Source organism: Artemia sp. Qi Xiang Cuo, chromosome 6, assembly GCF_049724085.1.
Source record: "Artemia sp. Qi Xiang Cuo chromosome 6, ASM4972408v1, whole genome shotgun sequence".
Taxonomy (NCBI): domain Eukaryota; kingdom Metazoa; phylum Arthropoda; class Branchiopoda; order Anostraca; family Artemiidae; genus Artemia; species Artemia sp. Qi Xiang Cuo.
The window spans coordinates 14,839,544-14,858,412 of NC_142799.1; the positions used below are offsets into that span (position 1 = coordinate 14,839,544).

Here is an 18,869-nt window from a genome sequence, read left to right on the forward strand (position 1 = left end):
GTTGCTGCGATCTTAAAAGAAAGGAAATTCAAGGAAAATACCCCTACCCCCTTGAAATTCTTCCCGGGGAAAATTCACCGAACACACAGACATACATTTGGTTTTATAATGTGGATTGTGAAGTAGTAGATATCATGTATTTATCACTGGAATATTCGTTGCCGTTATATCTATTCTCCTTAAAATGGAGTTTTAACAATCTTTTATGGTCCCTTTTATTCCCCCCCCACTATTTATAAAATAAAAACTTTTTTTCTGGACAGGACAGTAAATGCAATGAAAGCCATTGAAGACGTCTACAGATGCTTTTATTGTTTCATTTTATCTATGGAGGGCTGTTGTATTGAGTGCTGTTCTGTTGAGTGTTCTTCGCTTAGCCTGGACGGTCAGGCTCTTTTTTGAGAATTTATAATTTAAAAATTAATTAATAAAATAAAAAAATGAAAGGAGAAAACAACAAAAATATTAATAAAAATACTAATCATATTAGCATTAAAAGAGAAAACGGAATAAATATTCAACTGCAAATAAATGGTGTTGTCGAAAATTTTGCAATTTTCGTTTCCGTTAAGTTGTTTCTTAATTGTAAGCAATTAAACAAAATAATTGTATTGGAATCGTAACTGTCTTCTTTCTTCTAAGGTTTTTGTCGTTTCCTTAACAGAAAAAGAGTTACCCTTGAGAATGGTCATCTCCAAATCTCTTTCCAACTATATGCTTCGAATCATTATGAAACAAGTTAAATTATAAAGATTGTCGTATACATGCCTAGAAGGAGAAAATTATGTTGCATCAAAAAGAATTTGCCAATATGCTCAATCCCTCCCCACGACCACTCTCCTGCACATCTCTGCTATAAGTATTAATTACTATAAAATCGATCGATAAAACTTTCTGTCTGTAAACCACAACAGACGAAATAAAACAAAATAATCCTAAAATAAAAGAGACGACGAAAAATGTATAGGGTGAAGTTTTAGCAACATGATTTACTTTACTTTATTTTCTTACACGTTTTTTCTTTATTTGTCAAAGTTTGCATTCATAACTGTTTTAAAGAAGAAAAATTGAGACCTTGATAAAGCAAGACAGCATTGTGCCATGGTGGACCCCAAATCTTTCCAAGCATCATAGTAATAAAAATATTTGTTTTCGGGTGAAATCGAAGCAACGCCATTGTTCTGCTTTATTATTTTAGCTTTTTTTTCCCCCATGTTATCTGCCACGATTTTTGGTGAAAAAGCTTGAGACGTTGATTAATGGACGAAAGCTTTGTGGGGTGTCTTTTAAAACTTTATAGCATTGAAAAGATTTATCTGCAGCGGAAGTTGAAGCAACGCCATTATTCTGCTTTCTAATATTTTTTCCCCAACATTATTGAGGTTTGTATTAGGTTTTAGTCCTTTCAAATGAGCCCTTAAATATCTCTCTATGGTGTTTCAGTGCCTCAATATCGGCGACGGGAAAAAAGTTAGTAAAAATAAAAAAAGAGGCACTGCTCAAAATGCGAAACAGTGATTTTCCTTGTTGGTCAAGATGGGGGGGGAGGGGGGGGGGTTGTAACTCTCTTAAATGGGTGTTTTCGGCTATGAGAATTCCAAATGGTGCAGTTTTTTATATATTCCATCCGACACAATTTTTGATATGTTTTAGGTTAGGTTCCCATAAAATTGTTTTTGCAGCGAACTTTTATTGCTAATATTAGTCAAGATAAAAATTACCATTTCTAAATCAGGTTTAAATTTTGATTTTTCCTCACTTGACAGTTTTTTTTTCTGAACACATTTTTGAATTTTCGGTTACTATTGGCTAGTTTTTGTTCTTCACCTGAGGGAGCAACTATGATAAGGAAAAGTATTATGTCCGAACTTTATTATTTATTTTATTGTAAATTAATTAATCTTTTATTCTAAAGCTTTTTTCACATCTAGGTAAAAGTTTTCTTTTTTTATATCTATTTTTTTTTCTCAATTTATGCACTACATATGTTAACTTTAGCGATCTGAATAGAGTACTTTTTTTTCAGTCAAGCGTACTGCAACATAGTTCCTGGTGCATGCCTCGCTCTTGGATTCCGCTTCGGAGGCTCAGCAAATGCAGATGCTTTCGATGCCGTTTTCTCTGTTACTAAACGGTTTATTGCCCTAAGTGGAAAATCGATTGCGGAACTGGCCGGCAGAGCAACAATTGAAACAGCGCTGAATGTTATGGTTTTGTCACTTGCCATGGTGAGATCTTTTGTTTTAATTGAAGAAAAGGAGACATATGTGTGCTTCTTCTGCAGAACTGTTTGTTTTCCTTGTTGTTCAAGAAGGGGGCTGTGAAACTCCAGTCAAGGGTCTTCAACAGTGACAGTTTCAATGAAACACTTTATTTCTGTTCGGCGTCATTTTAAGGGGTTTCAGAGTTTTTCTCGACACTCACCATGATTTCTTCTCGTAATTACAAAAATATTGCTTGGTTTACTTGTCACTACAAACAACTCACTGCAACACCAAGCCACCTGAGGCCAACACAGCTACACATGCTCCTCCTCTATCCCAATCTATTTAAAGTATCCCTCTTTATACCCTCCCAAGAAGTTCCAATTTCCCTTAAATCTTTCCTTACAACCTCCTCCCACTCCATTTGGGGATGAGATTTTTTCATTTGGCCCTATATGATTGACTGACAAAGACAATCTTTGGTAATCTGTCATCTGCAGAACCCGTCCTAGCCATTTCGAATCTTTGTCTCATTATACCCCTAGAAAGCAGGTTTAAACCGCATTTTTCATACAGTCAACTGTTTGAAATATGGCCTATCAAAGTTTAAATATGATCCGTAAATTTTATTTACTAGTTAAAATTTAAAGAAACAGCAAATTCTCAAGCATATACTCTTTAAAAATGCCACAAATTTCATTTCAAATTAATTGAAAAAATTAAGTAATTGCCAACAGGCTACATTTGTTAAATCATAGTAAGTTTTCAGTGAAGCGTAAGTGAAATTTCAGCGTAAATAGTAGAAAATTGAGCAGGTCTCACATTGGCGGTAATTTTTGTTATGCTCATGGGTTTTTTTTATTAGATGGTTGTTGTTTGTTCTTGTGTTGTTACTTGGTAGTATTTCTGAACAAGTTTTAACGACAATGTTTACTTTAGTGCAAAAAAATTCTTTCAAAACTTATCTGTGACTGTTTTAGGTTTATTTATTATAAGTAAATTGTAAGAAGCACAATACTGTGCGTAAACAAAAACACAAGATCACGTGGGACTGTACTCTTGGAAACTGACACATTTTTAAATGACTATTAGATACCTTAAGTTTTACTCTTATCCCAGATTCTTTATCCTATGGTAAAAATTGTGCTCTGTGTAAAATAGCAGTTTTCTCAGGTGCTTAAAAGGGGCAGTAGAATTGAAAAATGAGTTTACGTTGGAACGACCCTTATCTCTATTATATAAAACCAGTTGTTCGATACAACCGTCCCCTAAAAAAAATCCATCTCTTACAAATTTCCTGTGGGGGGAGGGCTGAAACGTCTCTTATACAAGATTTTCGTAAAAAATTGGTTCAATTTTATAAATTATTATTGGTAATTACAAAAGGTTTTTAACCACATCAATTTCCTTTAAAATGAGCCATTAAACAGCTCTCTATGGTTTTCCAGTGCCCCGCTATCTGAGGAGAACAGACGGGAAAAAAAGGTGCCGTCGATGCAGAATATCGCAGTTCAAGCCACGTTTCTTGTTTTTCAAGCCAACATATTTTCTTTGTTGTTCAAACCAAGGGACATTTAGTTTCCTTTATAAGGGTTTTGGACAAGGCAGTTTTAATACTGTACTTCTTTTTTTTTGATCTGACTCTAGTTTTAGGAGCTATGGACTATTTTATTTTTTACTATGGGTTGTCATCGTCTCTTACTAGGTTGCTAGCTACCGCTGCAACCCGGATAATGGGGGTTGCTACTATTTCCTCACGGAGAGAGGGCGTTGAAGGTAAGTATTGACTGTTTGATCACAGAGACTTTGAGTTGAGGGGTTAGAAACTTATGCTGATTTATTGGCCTTTATTCGATCCAAAGAATTATGATAGTTCAGTTAAGAGAATTTAAACAAGAATCGGTTGTCAAACTGCTGTCATCTTCAGGTATAAGGGGGTTTATTCTCTAGTAGTCGATGTAGCAGATCAAAATATATGATAGACCCATTTAGATCAAAATATATGACAGGCCAAGTTTCCTTCATGAGATAGATCATGCTAATAATTTCCCGGCGTTGACAACTTCATTTGCATATTGGGGAAAAAACAGGATGAAACTTGAGACAAGGAGGGGCCATCTAAATGACAGTTAACTGTTGTACCTTGGTCGTATCTGTCGACATCGGGACGGTATCTTTTATTAGCGTTCCTATCTATTGTGATTTTCCAACGCATGTAAGGGTAAGACAAAATGTTTCCTTGCCCTTTACGGACAGTAATATGCGAGTAAGAACAGTAAGTCTTGAATAGTAAGCAAGTAAGTCATCTTAAGGGGGTGGTTGTGGGTCAGACTTGCGTACTGTTTCGTACGCAGACTTGCGTACGTAGTTACCGTCCCTTAATCAGCATCAAATGGTGATTCTTCCTCACTTGACATTTTTTTTTTCTAAGCTTACTTTATCAAATTTGTCTAGCCAGGTCATACTAATACTAAAGAGGTACAAAAAAAGAAATTCAGTTTTTGTGAAAAAAAAAAATGCATCTCACTTTAATCCAATCGCTTTTGACTCTAGAAAAGGGCACTCTAGCATTCAGTGTCCATTTGAAAAAGCCCTTTTTTTATTTTTACAACAATCCTTTCTATTTGAGATCTTTGCTAAGTCTCCCCGAGGGGAGCAGTTGACATTAATTTACTTTTAACTCATGTCATACAGAAGCTATGACTCTTGTATAATAACGGAGAGAGAAAAAATAAAATAAAATTCGCTCTAATTAATAAAACAAATGAATTAAATCATGATGTGGTGACAATCGGAAGAATACTGTAACTGTCAATTTTTTTGTGCAGTATTGTCAACTTCCTTGTGCAGCATTGTCACTGGCACATCTGGGACACCAAATCTATCCTAAGGATAAAGTAAAAATTAAGGCATCTGAATCAATATGATTAGATTTGATACCATCATTCTTTCTTAAAAGGGGTTAAGACCAAAAGGGCAGAAGAGAAAACAACCTCCCCAAGGCATGTATATTATATTCACCATTATTAGCAACAATTTTAAGATAACCATACTCAATGTAATAACTTATTAAGATTTTCACAAAAATCTTGTAAACAATATTTTATACGAATTTGACAATATTGAACAGCGTTCATATTTATCCTAGAATTAAAAATGATAGGGAATTATAAAAAAATATCGTGCCCTCACATGACAGCTTTCTGAACTGTCGGAAGAGATTAACTAGTAAAAGTGTAAATATGCTACTCTTTTTCTCAATTGTGTGGATTAATTTAAGAATAGGCCTATATGTTACATTCAAATTGTATTCCTTCTTTACTATTATGTGTATTCTATTATTTGTGTTTTTATGTATAAAGATAATCGGGAGATGTATTCCGTATATGAATTTTGGCAGATTTATTCCGTATATGAAGGGTTGCCTTCTCCTCAATACTTTGCTCTTTACGCTAAAGTTATTAACTTGTTAGCACTTTTAAAAAAGCTTCCTATTCTAATTAAATAGACCCAGTGTTTCAGTTTCAGTAGGCAATCAAACTTTAGAGTAGGCTAAACAGTAAGATATTGAGCAGAGGGCAACCCTTCATACATGGAATAATTTCTGTTCGTTTTTCAAATAATGCCGGTAAATCTGGCTAACTTTCTATGAAATATACTCCTCACCCTCACTGAAAACTTCTCCGTTGAAATTGTATCCAACGTAAAGGAACCTCCCCCTGTCAAATTCCCTCCAGAGAGTTCCATCCTCACTTAGAATCCCCCCTCATTGTAAAATTGCTTGTGGGAGATTCTACCTGAAATACTTACATTAACATTCTTTCACTTGGATAAAACTTTAATCCAGAATTAATCTCTCGCTATTTGGATAAATGCGCCCATCCATGTGAACTGTGCCGCGAAATTAAAACACGCGGAAAATAGTCCCCAAATAATTCGCCAGGAACACCTCCGCATGAACAATTTGACAGAGAGAATGTAAGACAATTAAAAATAATTTCGTAATGTAATTCTGTCAAATCCCCCAGTGTAACATATCCCCTGGAATATTCACACACACCCCCGGAAATTTCCCTCCCTAAGGAAGATTTTCCCCGTAGAAATCCACCCCAAGCACACCCTCCCACCAAAATATCTGTATACTTCCCAATAACAAATACTATACGTAAACAATGGGCGAATTTCATAACTTACCGGCCTCTCCCCACGGACTTTAGGGGTCATTTAAACCTAAAGACATAATTGTTTGATCTTTCAACTATACTGAACAAAATGGCTATCTCGAAATTTTGATCAGATAATTTTGGGGAAAAAATGGGCGTGGGAGGAGGCCTAGGTGCCCTCTAATCTTTTTGGTTACTTAAAAAGGTTAAAAAGGGCACTAGAACTTCAAATTTCCGTTCGAGTGAGCCCTCTCCCGATATTCTAGGACCATTGGGTCGGTACGATCACCCCTGGGAAAAAAACAACAACAAATGAGCACGCATCCGTGATCTTTCTTCTGGCAAAAAAAAAAAAAAAACTAAATTCCACATTTTTGCATATATGAGCTTGAAACCACTATAGTGGGGTTCTCTGATACGCTGAATCTGATGGTTCATTAAGATTCTATGACTTTTAAGGGATGTTTCCTCCTATTTTTGAAAATAAGGCAAGTTTCCTCAGGCTCGTAAACTTTGATGGTTAATACTAAACTTATAGAAACTTATATATTTGAAATCAGCTTAAAAATCCGATTCTTTTCATATATCTATTGGTACCAAGATTCTGTTTTTTAGAGTTTCCGTTACTATTGAGTCGGGTCGCTCCTTTGTTACAGTTCGTTACCACGAACTGTTTGATCTGGGGATATCCTTGCTAGCTAAGCTAACCATTTTTGATCCTTTTAACGACAGAAATTTTTATAGCCCCGTATTATGATATGGATTAATTAGTTCTTTAAGAGCTCACTTCCCCTTTTTATATATCTTAAAATTACTTTATTGGTCAAATCTATAATATTTATTTATTTTGAATTTCGGTGTTACATGTACTTTATTGACTATTCTCAGATAATGGCTGGCACTGGTGATCTTGAAGTTTTACGATTATGTCGACATTTGCGGTCTCGCGTTGGTTTTCATGGAGGAGCGAGCTCTTCGAGTGTTACCTATGGATCTCATATGGCCACACATTTAGCATTAGGACTATTGTTTTTAGGCGGCGGTAGACTGAGTCTTAGTACATCCAACGAAGCTATTGCCGCCCTTATTTGTGCCATTTACCCTAAGTTCCCGAATCACAGCAACGACAACAGGTACACGTTGATTTTTGTTTTAATATTATTATTGGTACTCCTGTATTATACGTACTCTTTTATATACTGCTAGTTTGGTTAATGCTAATGAAATAAAATAAAATAGGATGAATATATAACAGTTTATAAACAAATTTGGGCTATATATTTGCACATTAGGGGTGGGGAGGGGGGTATGGGGGGTAAAGCATATCATATATTATTACATAACCTAACCTAGGTACCTTTCCCCCCTAAACCCCAAAAAAAAGCAGTTTAAATATCGTATTCGCAATGAAAACCACGCTATACATTGCATTACTCTATAGCGGTGCCTTGAATTAACCCGTCGAAAACGGGTTTTTTGTGACTGGTTTCCATTGCAGTATATAAAAGAGTACGTTTAATACAGGAGTACCTTATTATTTTTTAAATATCGTAATATTAAACATTCGATATTATTATTATTTACGTTAATATTTAATATTTATATTCAATATTTATAAATATTTGTAAATAATTTATTAATAATTTTATTGATAATTTTAATTAAATTAAAATAAATAATTTTTTAATGTTAGCTTCTAATAATCAATTTTGTTCAATATATAAAAAATTAATATTGCAATATTAATTGTTAAGATTTTTGATAGTATTATTTTTTTTCCTTATAATAATAATAATAATAATTTATTTATGGCCTCTATACGTACATGATGTACACAGAGGAGTATAGGAAAAAATGAAAAGAAAACTGAAAAATACAAAATTATACTTCTGATGAAAAGGACGACAACAAGTAGCTCATAATACTCAACAGCTCATGAATATATAATAAATAGCTTAATAAAAACTTTTAATTAATAGCTATACTAAAAACACTCATATAACATAACGGATGAAGCCTCATAATATATAACGCAGAAATAGCTGTTTTATTAAAGCAATGATGACAAAACTATGTGTCCAGTAAACCATACAATTGAAGGGAAAATTCAATCGATTTTCTCTAGATTGTCTAAGAAGTCGGTCGTTTAGTTGATCTATTTTAATAGTAATATCAAATATTCCGAATTTTCGTATAACATACCTATTTTTGAGCCATAGTGGAATTCTAAGAAAATATTTACAAAACCGGAAAAAGTACATGCGGATACGCTTTTTATCACTTTTACTTAAAAACTTTAAAAATGGAACAATAAAAATACATGAGATGCAAACATTGAATTATAAATTATAGCGTTTGTTTATCAAAACGACCTTTCACCCTGACTAGCAGGCCATAAGTTTTCCCAGTACAGACAATAACACCAACTCCCGCGTAGCTTTAATTGTCAGGCCAAAAGGCAGGCTAAGGTATTTAATGGAAACATTATGAAAGATATTAAGTGATCCCACCCTAATTGAATGATGCTGGAAATCACTGTTATTGCCTGCCACTAGGAATTATGTTTTAGTAGGTTCAATCTCTAATCCTATCTCCCGTAGATGTGAATGTAATATATTGATTGCATTCTGTATTGATATTAAATTGTCCGAAAATAACAAAATATCATCAGCATACAAGTGGCTAATGTCGATACCGTCAATCACATATGGGGGTAGGTAACGGGTAGCTGTTCTAATTGTGTTATTAAATATAACGGGGCTAAGAACTGACCCTTGTTTTACTCTACGACGTAAACAAATTCGGTCTGAAAGTTGCCCTCCCGAAAAAATTCTCACAGATGAATTACCATACCAACCTGTCAAACACTGGCTTATAAATGGGTTCACTCCACTACGCAACAATGATAAAAAAGTATGGTTATGCAACATACTATCAAACGCTTTTGAAATATCAACTCCGCACACAAATAGTTGTTTTTTAAAGTTATTAATTAAAAAAAACTTTTTACAAAAAATATGGATGTCAAAGAAAAAGTAAAAGACATTTTATAATTCTGCTCTGCATAGAAAAATATCTTCTAAAATTCAAGCCAGAAACTACCAGCAGCTGCAATCTAAGAACACAAAAAACCTAACGCAACCATCTATTCGTCAAGAAGTCATAGCAAAAAACATACAGAAAGGAATAATATAAGTGAATAGATAGATTTTAACGTGAGTAAGGCTTAGATTGAATATAACATTCAAGCTTCAAACGAAAAAAAAAATTTTCCTATTAAAGTATAAATGAAACTTACAACGAACAGAAATTAAATAAACAATCAATTCGAACAAACATACAATATATATTAATGTAAATGAATAAATAAGTCTTAAAACGAATGAAACTTAAATTGAATATGTAAATCAAGTTTGAATCGAATAAAAATAACTATAAACAAGAGTTTGGGTACCGCCTCACTGCAAAAGCCTAAAACCTACTGCGTCATTGGCGCTTTACTGAAAACAATTCTTTCATTAATTAAGATTTTAAGGAATAAATATCAGCATATGTATATTAAACTGACAATGCACATTTATTTGACTTTTTCCTGTAAAGTACAAATTTTATTCTGGCTTTTTGAAATGACAGGGATTTTGAATCCTACTCGCAATAATATATGCTCATTTTGAGTTTGGCTCTAATGTTTATTTTAATTTTTGTCCGTTTCGGTTTTCATTTATTTATTGATACTGATCTAGGATAGTTGTGTGCTTGGTAGATTATATGATAGTCCGGATGCAAGGTGTTGAAAGTGTGAATCATACCACGACGGAATGGGGCTGCAATGAGAATTAGACTACCTTCCACCCCCTAAATTGACCATGCGGATTCAAAAATACCAATGGTACTTGCTTGCGAGTTGTGGAACACTCCGAAACTTGACATTTTATTATATTTTGGTGTTACATGCAAGAAAATGCATGTTCCACAAAGTTTGATGTGCAATTTTCCGCTCAAATTGAAATGCTTAGAAGACAGAGAGCGTTCTCATAGCTAACCAGCTATATTGATTGGTGATAATTTCGAAGTTAAAAAAAATTGCAAAATCATACGGACCTGGAACATTCTTAGCAGGCATACCAACAGCTGTATTGAAGTATAGGAATTTGTTTGTGTTAGTTGATGAAATATCCTTGAGTTAAAGATTTTTTTTTTTTCAATCCAATTTTATTTTTCTTTTCAATGCTGTAAGAACTGGAAAATAATAAATTTTTAATATACGAGTAATTCGTTTTCAGTGAAGCACCAATGACGCAGAAGGCTTTAGGTTTTTACAATTAAAGAAGGGGGCAGTATCCAAATTTTGTTTGTAGTTAAGCTATATTTGTCTTGACTATTCTTCAAAAGAAGTAATAAGTTAAACTGAATATTTGATGCATAATGATATTAATTGCTAAAAGCTCATCAGTTCAAAATTTTACTGTAATTTTAATATTTATTTTCAATAAGAAGTACAAAAGAAAACATTCGTAATATAATTCGTTTTCAGTAAAGCGCCAATGACGCAGTAGGTTTTAGGCTTCTGCAGTGAGACGATACCCAAACTCTTGTTTGTAGTTATTTTTATTCGATTCAAACTTGATTTGCATATTCAATTTAAGTTTCACCCGTTCTAAGATTTATTTATTCATTTACATTAATATATATTGTATGTTTGTTCGCATTGATTGTTATTTAATTTCAGTTCGTTTTGAGCTTCATTTATACTTTAATAGCAAAATATTTTTTTTCGTTTTAAGCTTGATTTTTATATTCAATCTAAGCATTACTCGCTTTAAGATCTATCTATTCATTTATATTATTACTTTTTGTATGTTTTTTGCTATGATTGTTTATTTAATTTCTGTTCGTTTTGGGTTTCATTTATTCTTTAATAGTAATTTCTGGTCGTTTTGAGTTTGAATTTTAACAAGTATTTGTATCTCCTGAGCTTAAGCTTAAAATGGCCTTTACTTTTCTTTGAAAAACTTATTTTTCGTAAAAAGTTTTTTTTTAATTAATTTTTGTTCGTTTTTTATTGCAAAAAGTTTCAAGTTTTTATGGCCTGGGGGGGTGCTTACTGTCCGATTATTCTTGACGTTAAAAAAACGGATCTAGAACTTTCAGTTTAAATCGAATGAGGCTTTTTTCAAAGTCTGTACGATTACCTCTTTGATAAAAACCTTATATATGAACAATAGACAGCTTGCATAACTTGTGGGCAGCGGTTGACAACAATGAATGGATTGAAAAAATAGCTCCAATAAGGGGGTTTAGACCATTTCACTTGCTGACACAAAGGGATCACGACTGTTTGGAATTGACCTTAATAGGATTTTGTGTGCCAAAGCAATTTTACATCTATTTCAGAGTATGTATTTTAACCTTATAATTGGATAATTATAATAGATTTCCTATGTGTTCTTCCCATACAAAACCACTCCCCATAAGTTATAAACCCCCTTTAATAAGTTATGCCCCAGGGCATAACTTACAACGCCTACCCCCGGGGCCTGGTGGGCTGTGTCGACACCGGAGTTTTTTGTTACCAGAACTTTGAACTATTTTAACAAAATGTCTATCTCAAAATTTTTATCTGATGCATTTAGGGCTTGGAGGAGGGGGGGCTAGTCACCGTCCAATATCTTTTGACTCTTAAAAAGTGAACACGAACTTTCAATCTTCAGTCAAATGAGACCTCTCCAAAGTTAATACGAGCATCCCTTCCATAAGAAATAATGGGAAGGATTCGGAGAATCCTTAAATTACAACTCTTGCCCTGAGGGCTATGGGGGAGTTGTCATCCTCAAAGACCTAATTTCCAGAATTTAAAACTACGTTTAATAAACTGGCTGTCTCAAGATTTTGATTTGATGTATTTGGGGAAAAGGTGGGCTTGAGAGGGGGGTTAGTTGCCCTAAAATCACTTTCGACTTTTGAAAACGGCACTATCCCTTTGAATTTCCAGTCGAATGAGCCTTTTTTGAAGTTTCTACGACAACGCCTTCTATACAAACCTTATATGCCCCCAGGATATAACTTAAAACTCGTGACCCCAGGATTTTGGTTGATAATACTCCTCAAAAACGTATTGTCTATCTGGATATCAGATAAGAGGGACGACAGAGCAATTTCAATATGGGGAGGGAATGGGTAGGGGGGACGGATGGGCGTGGGGGGGCTCTCGGCTCTCCGATCACTTTCGCTTATTAAAAAGGGCACTAGCCACTTCAACTTCAAATCAAATGAGCCTGTTTTGAAGTTTCTACAAAAACGCCTTCTATAAAAACCTTATATGCTCCCAGGGCATAACTGAAAACCTTTGCCCTGAGGGTTGGGGGGGAGTGTCCTCCTCAAAAATATATTTTCTATCTGGAAATCAACTACGCTGAACAAAATGGTTATCTGAAAATTTTGTTGGATGTGTTTGGGGAAATGATGGGCGTGGGGGGGGAGGGGGGCTAGTTACACTCCAATCACTTTCGACTATTAAAAAGGGCACTAGCTCTTTAATTTCCAATCGAATGAGCCTGTTTTGAAGTTTATACGACAATGCATTCTATAAAAAACCTTATATGCCCCCTGGGCATAACTTAAAACCCTTGCCCTGAGGGTTGTGGGGGAGTATACTCCTCAAAAATATATTTTCTATAAGGAAATCAACTACGCTGAACAAAATGGCTATCTCAAAATTTTGATTGGATGTGTTTGGCGGAATGATGGTCGTGGGGGAAGGGGGCTAGTTGCCCTCCAATCATTTTCGACTATTAAAAAGGGCACTAGCCCTTTAATTTCCAATCGAATGAGCCTGTTTTGAAGTTTCTACGACAACGCCTTCTATAAAAACCTTAAATGCCCCAGGGCATAACTTAAAACCCTTGCCCTGAGGGTTGCGGGGGAGTGTCCTCCTCAAAAATATATTTTCTATCTGGAAATCAACTTCGCTGAACAAAATGGCTATCTGAAAATTTTGATTGGAGGTGTTTGGGGAAATGATGGGCGTGGTAGGGGGAGGGGGATAGTTACACTCCAATCACTTTCGACTATTCAAAAGGGCACTAGCTCTTTAATTTCCAATCGAATGAGCCTGTTTTGAAGTTTCTACGACAACGCCTTCTATAAAAACCTTACATGCCCCAGGGCATAACTTAAAAACCATGCCCTGAGGGTTTTGGGGGAGTATCCTCCTCAAAAATATATTTTTTATCTGGAAATCAACCTTGGAATTTCCAATCGAATGAGCCTTTTTGAAGCTTCTACGACAACGCCTTCTATAAAAACCTTATTTGCCCCCAGGGCATATATTAAAACCCTTGCCCTGAAGATTCTGGGGGAGTGTCCTCCTCAAAAACGTAATTTCTACCTGGAAATCAACTACGCTGAACAAAATGGCTATCTCAAAATTTTGATTGGATGTGTTTGGGGAAACGATGGGCGTGGGGGGGGGGGGGGGCCCCTAGTTGCAATCCAATCACTTTTGACTATTAAAAAGGGCACTAGCCCTTTATTTCCAATCGAATGAACCTGTTTTGAAGTTTCAACGACAACGCCTTCTATAAAAACCTTACATGCCCCCAGGCCATAACTTAAAACCCTTGCCCTGAGGGTTGTGGGGGAGTGTCCTCCTCAAAAACATATTTTCTATCTGGAAATCAACTACGCTGAACAAAATGGCTATATCAAAATTTTGATTGGATGTGTTTGGGGGAATAATGGGCGGGGGGGGGGGGCATGTTGCCCTCCAATCACTTTCGACTATTAAGAAGGGCACTAGCTTTTTGAATTTCCAATCGAATGAGCCTTTTTTGAAGTTTCTACGACAACGCCTTCTATAAAAACCTTATATGCCCCAGGGTATAACTTAAAACCCTTGCCCTGAGGGTTGTGGGGGAGTGTCCTCCTCAAAAATATATTTTCTATCTGGAAATCAACTACGTTGAACAAAATGGCTATCTCAAAATTTTGATTGGATGTGTTTGGGGGAATGATGGGCGTGGGGGGGGGGGGGGGGCTAGTTGCACACCAAAAAATTTTGACTATTAAAAAGGGCACAAGCCCTTTAATTTACAAACGAATGAGCCTGTTTTGAAGTTTCTAAGACAACACCGTCTATAAAAACCTTAAATGCCCCAGGGTATAACTTAAAACCCTTGCCCTGAGGGTTTTGGGGGAATGTCCTCCTCAAAAATATATTTTCTATCTGGAAATCAACTACGCTGAACAAATTGGCTATCTCAAATTTTTGATTAGATGTGTTTGGGGGAATAATGCGCGTGGGGGGGGGGGGGCTAGTTGCCCACCAAACACTTTCGACAATTAAAAATGGCAATACCTTTTTAAATTTCCAATCGAATGAGCCTGTTTTGAATTTTCTAAGACAACCCCTTATATAAAAACCTTATATGCCCCCAGGGTATAACTTAAAACCCTTGCCCTGAGGGTCGAGGGGTAGTGTCCTCCTCAAAAATATATTTTCTATATGAAAATCAACTACGCTGAACAAAATGGCTATATCAAAATGTTGATTCGATCTGTTTGGGGAAATGATGGGCGTGGGAGGAGGGGGGCTAGTTACACCCCAATCACTTTCGACTATTGAAAAGAGCACTAGCCCTTTAATTTCCAATCGATTGAGCCTGTTTTGAAGTTTCTACGACAACGCCTTCTATAAAAACCTTATATGCCCCCAGGGCATAACTTAAAACCCTTGCCCTGAGGGTTGTGGGGGAGTGGCCTCATCAAAAATACATTTTGTTTGTTGTAAAGAACTACGCTTAAAAAATGGTCGACCTACAATTTTTGTTTGGTTGTGTTTGGGGTAATGATGGGCGGGGGGGGGGGGCCTAGGTGCCCTCCAATCATTTTCGACTATTAAAACTGGCACTATAACTCTCGATGTCCAATTGAAGGAGCCCCCTTTGAAGTTTCTACGACGACCCCTTCCGTATGAAGTGCCTCTGGGAAAAAAAAAATAAATAATAATAAAACATTGGAGCCGTATGGCCTTTAATATAGGCAACGCTACAGCGGTGGTGTTGCAATATTTCTAGAAATATTACGTGAGCATTTTGAACCCCTACAACACTTCGAAAACTTAACTGACGGTCCCCCACATCACATGTTGTTGATAAATATGGGAGTAAAATATTTCAAATGATTTACTAATAACATAGCAAAGTGTTATAGGTCTATATGATGAACAATATGAAGGATCCTTGCCCTTCTTGCGTATACAAACTACTTTACCTTCTCTCATCAAAGAAGGGACATAATGCTGGATTACTATTAATTGACATAATAACGTAAGATGTTCTTCTAGTTTTGTAGTACCATACAAAAGGTACTCTGATAACAAACCATCTGGACCAGGGGCCTTCCCACATTTTAGTGATCTTGTTGTAATCAAAACCGAAGATGGAGAAAAACAAACTTTTATATGGGTTCAACTGAGAAAAATGCTTATATAACAAATCACGATAACTCAATTCAGTTGGTGGTGTATTGGACGAAATACTGAAGTAAAGTGTCCCTACCATTGTTCCACCGGGATTTGGTCTGATAAATCAGTTGATGATTGCGTTAGTCTATTAACCTCATTATAAAGTAACTTTGGGTTATTCCTAATTTTGGTTGATATATCTTTTACTTGTTGTTTTTTCCATGTTGCCACTAACTTTATATATTTCTTTTTTGTTGATTTAACTATCTAGAAAAGGGGGCCATTTCTCGGTCGGTCACATTGATCCCGAATATGATACCATAGCCAATATTTCTCTTTTGCTTCGCCCAACCCAGGTATAACAGACCATCTTTTTTTTGTGTATTTTACGGATTTTAATAACAGGAACCGCAACGGAAGCCGCAACTTTCATAGCATGAACTATTTCAGCATAATACATATCTAATTCCAACGAATGAAATTTTTGAGGCTGTGATAGGAGGTGAGCAGGAATTCTAATTCTACTGAGAATATCATCTAATACGCATTGATACAAGTTTACGTCTATCCTATCCCATAGCTGTTTTTGAAACCATTTCGGACTACAACGCATTTGACAAAAAACATTTAAAACAATAGACACTTCAAGGTAAGAATGAACAATCAACATTTCATCCGATACCTTAACAAGAGACTTTTAACGATTCAAGATCTGAGACTATTAAATCCAAATTTGTCACACTACCTGAATTATGAACATCAGTATAATTCATAAGTATAATACATAACTATAATTTATGCTATTCGTTGCCACAGTTAGATCTTTCAAAAGTGATGATAAAAAGAACTGGGACCACGGTAAACTAGGAATAGTAAGGTCAGTGTTAAAATCGCAACAAAGCAAAATAGTTTTACAAGACACTCGTATTTTATGAGAAAGTTTTTAGACACTTTTAAATGCTTTAGCAAAACGTTCGTTAGATTGTTCGTTTCTGTAATTTGTAGGCATATAAACTGCAAGAATAACGGTATGACCTAGATCAATCGCAACAAAAGTATCATTCGTTTCAAGTAAAACACACTTAAGGCTCTTATTTACTCCAATCATAATGCCGCCAGAGGGACGACCTCCTGTGATTTTCGCAGGACGGATGAAGAACTCGTGTTCACAAGAAACTTCCAACAGATTACTACTAACGCCACCTAACTGGTGCTCTACTATACACACTGTTTCGAATGACTTGAATATTTTGGCTAAAACTATTAGCTTATCTCTTGCTCCATTTATGTTCTGAAAATACAGGTTTACACCGTCAGGTTCGGTGCAAAGGTCCATACCTGTGGAGGGGGATATCAGCTTCAAGCTTGAGGGCTCGAAGCATCGACAGGCATACGGCTCTTCAACACGACACAGGAGAAGCTGTTGCTTCTGTGATTTCAGCCACAATTTGCGCATTTTACAGTAGAGGCTGAGCATGCATTATCACGGCTATTAACATGGGGTGCGGCACATTTATCACATTTAAGTTCGTTCACATTTAATGTATATTCACGAGCAAAATGATTAAATCCTTGGCATTTATACCCCTGCTTAGCTCGGTTATGGGGAGTTGGCACCCGGAAAAGCGAATAATCAATTTTGATGCCATGCTTTAGAGCGATGTCGAGATCTAGTTGAGACTTAAAGGACAACTGCACGACTGAACTATCTCCAACGCGCTTTGCTTCCACAGCAGAGTTAACTAGACCTGCAATAGTTGATTCATCAAAGCATTTGTCAATCCGTATAATTCCTAGATGTTCCTTCTGTACGACCTTAGCACTGATGCGTGAACCGGGTGGTAGGGCATTTGCCACCTATGAGGCAGAATCATTATCTTTCATAAACACCAGTAGCCTATCTCTCCGTTGCTCAACATGGTCGACTTTGTCTTAGCATCCTAATTTTGAAAAAAAACTCGCGCTGCTTAGCGGGGTTGGAAGACTACATACTAGAAGGTAAATTAATAAAAATAACAGGAACTGTAGCATTCTCTGGCTTAGGAAAAAGCGGCCACAAACGGTTTTGTTCATCCATATCTGTTTTAACAGACTCTTGTTTTTCAACGAGGAAATTTAACATTCGAACACAGTCCTTTAATCTTGATGCCACAATAGTATTTGGTTCGCTTGGAAAAACCGGAATATCTGACAGGTCCATAATCACAAATCGTGGAACAAGGTCATCTTTCGAGATTTGGTCCGATAGCAATTCGTAAATGTCGGTCACAAAAGCTGCACTCCGATGTGAGCCTCGGCGCCTCTCAAGAATATCCACTTTCAAAATATCACGACAGATTTCAATAGTCTCTTTAAATGCATCTTCTTCGAAAAATTTCGCTGCTAGTTTAACAACAGCGTCCTTATCTGCCTTGTTAATAATTAATAAAAAAAACTTTTTCCACAAAATAAGTTTTTCAAAGAAAAGTAAGAACTCTATTAAACAAAAAAGGAGCAAAAATAAAATCAAATAATCTACCAAGCGTGAAACTTCCACAAATCAGCATCGATAAATAAATGAAACCCAAAACAATCAGAAATTACAAAAAATAAACGAGTCAAACTCAAAACGAGAAGAAATTAAAATGAGCTGGGCTCAAAACCCCTATGCCTTCCCAAGGCCAGAACATAATTGGCACTTTACTGAAAAAATATAAATGTTTTTACTTTTATAACTTTAATAAATCAAATAATATTAAGATTGTGATTACTAAATATAAGTATATGTATATTAAACTGACAATGCACATTCATTTGTATTTTTTTCAGTAAAGTGCAAATTATGTTCTGGCCTTGGGAAGGCGTAGGGGTTTTGACGACAAAGATTTTTTGACGCCCTTTTTTGAGTTTATACGACAAAGTTTTCAATAAAACCTTATATGCCCCCACGGCATAACTTACAACCCTTGCCCAGAAGACTGTGGGGGAAGTTTCCTGCTCAAAGGTATAATTTCCGGACCTTTCAACTGCGTGGAACAGAATGGCTATCTGAAAATTTTG

At 35.7% G+C, this 18,869-nt stretch overlaps 1 protein-coding gene across 1 annotated transcript in view; it reads left to right on the forward strand.

The window, feature by feature from the left end:
* Window positions 1–18,869, forward strand: part of shtd (anaphase promoting complex subunit 1) — a 220,066-nt gene that overhangs the window by 140,925 nt on the left and 60,272 nt on the right. The window contains exons 23-24 of the mRNA XM_089090505.1: window positions 2,027–2,228; window positions 7,256–7,500. Coding sequence (XP_088946631.1) covers window positions 2,027–2,228; window positions 7,256–7,500 — 447 coding nt within the window. The remainder of the gene's footprint in view (window positions 1–2,026; window positions 2,229–7,255; window positions 7,501–18,869) is intronic.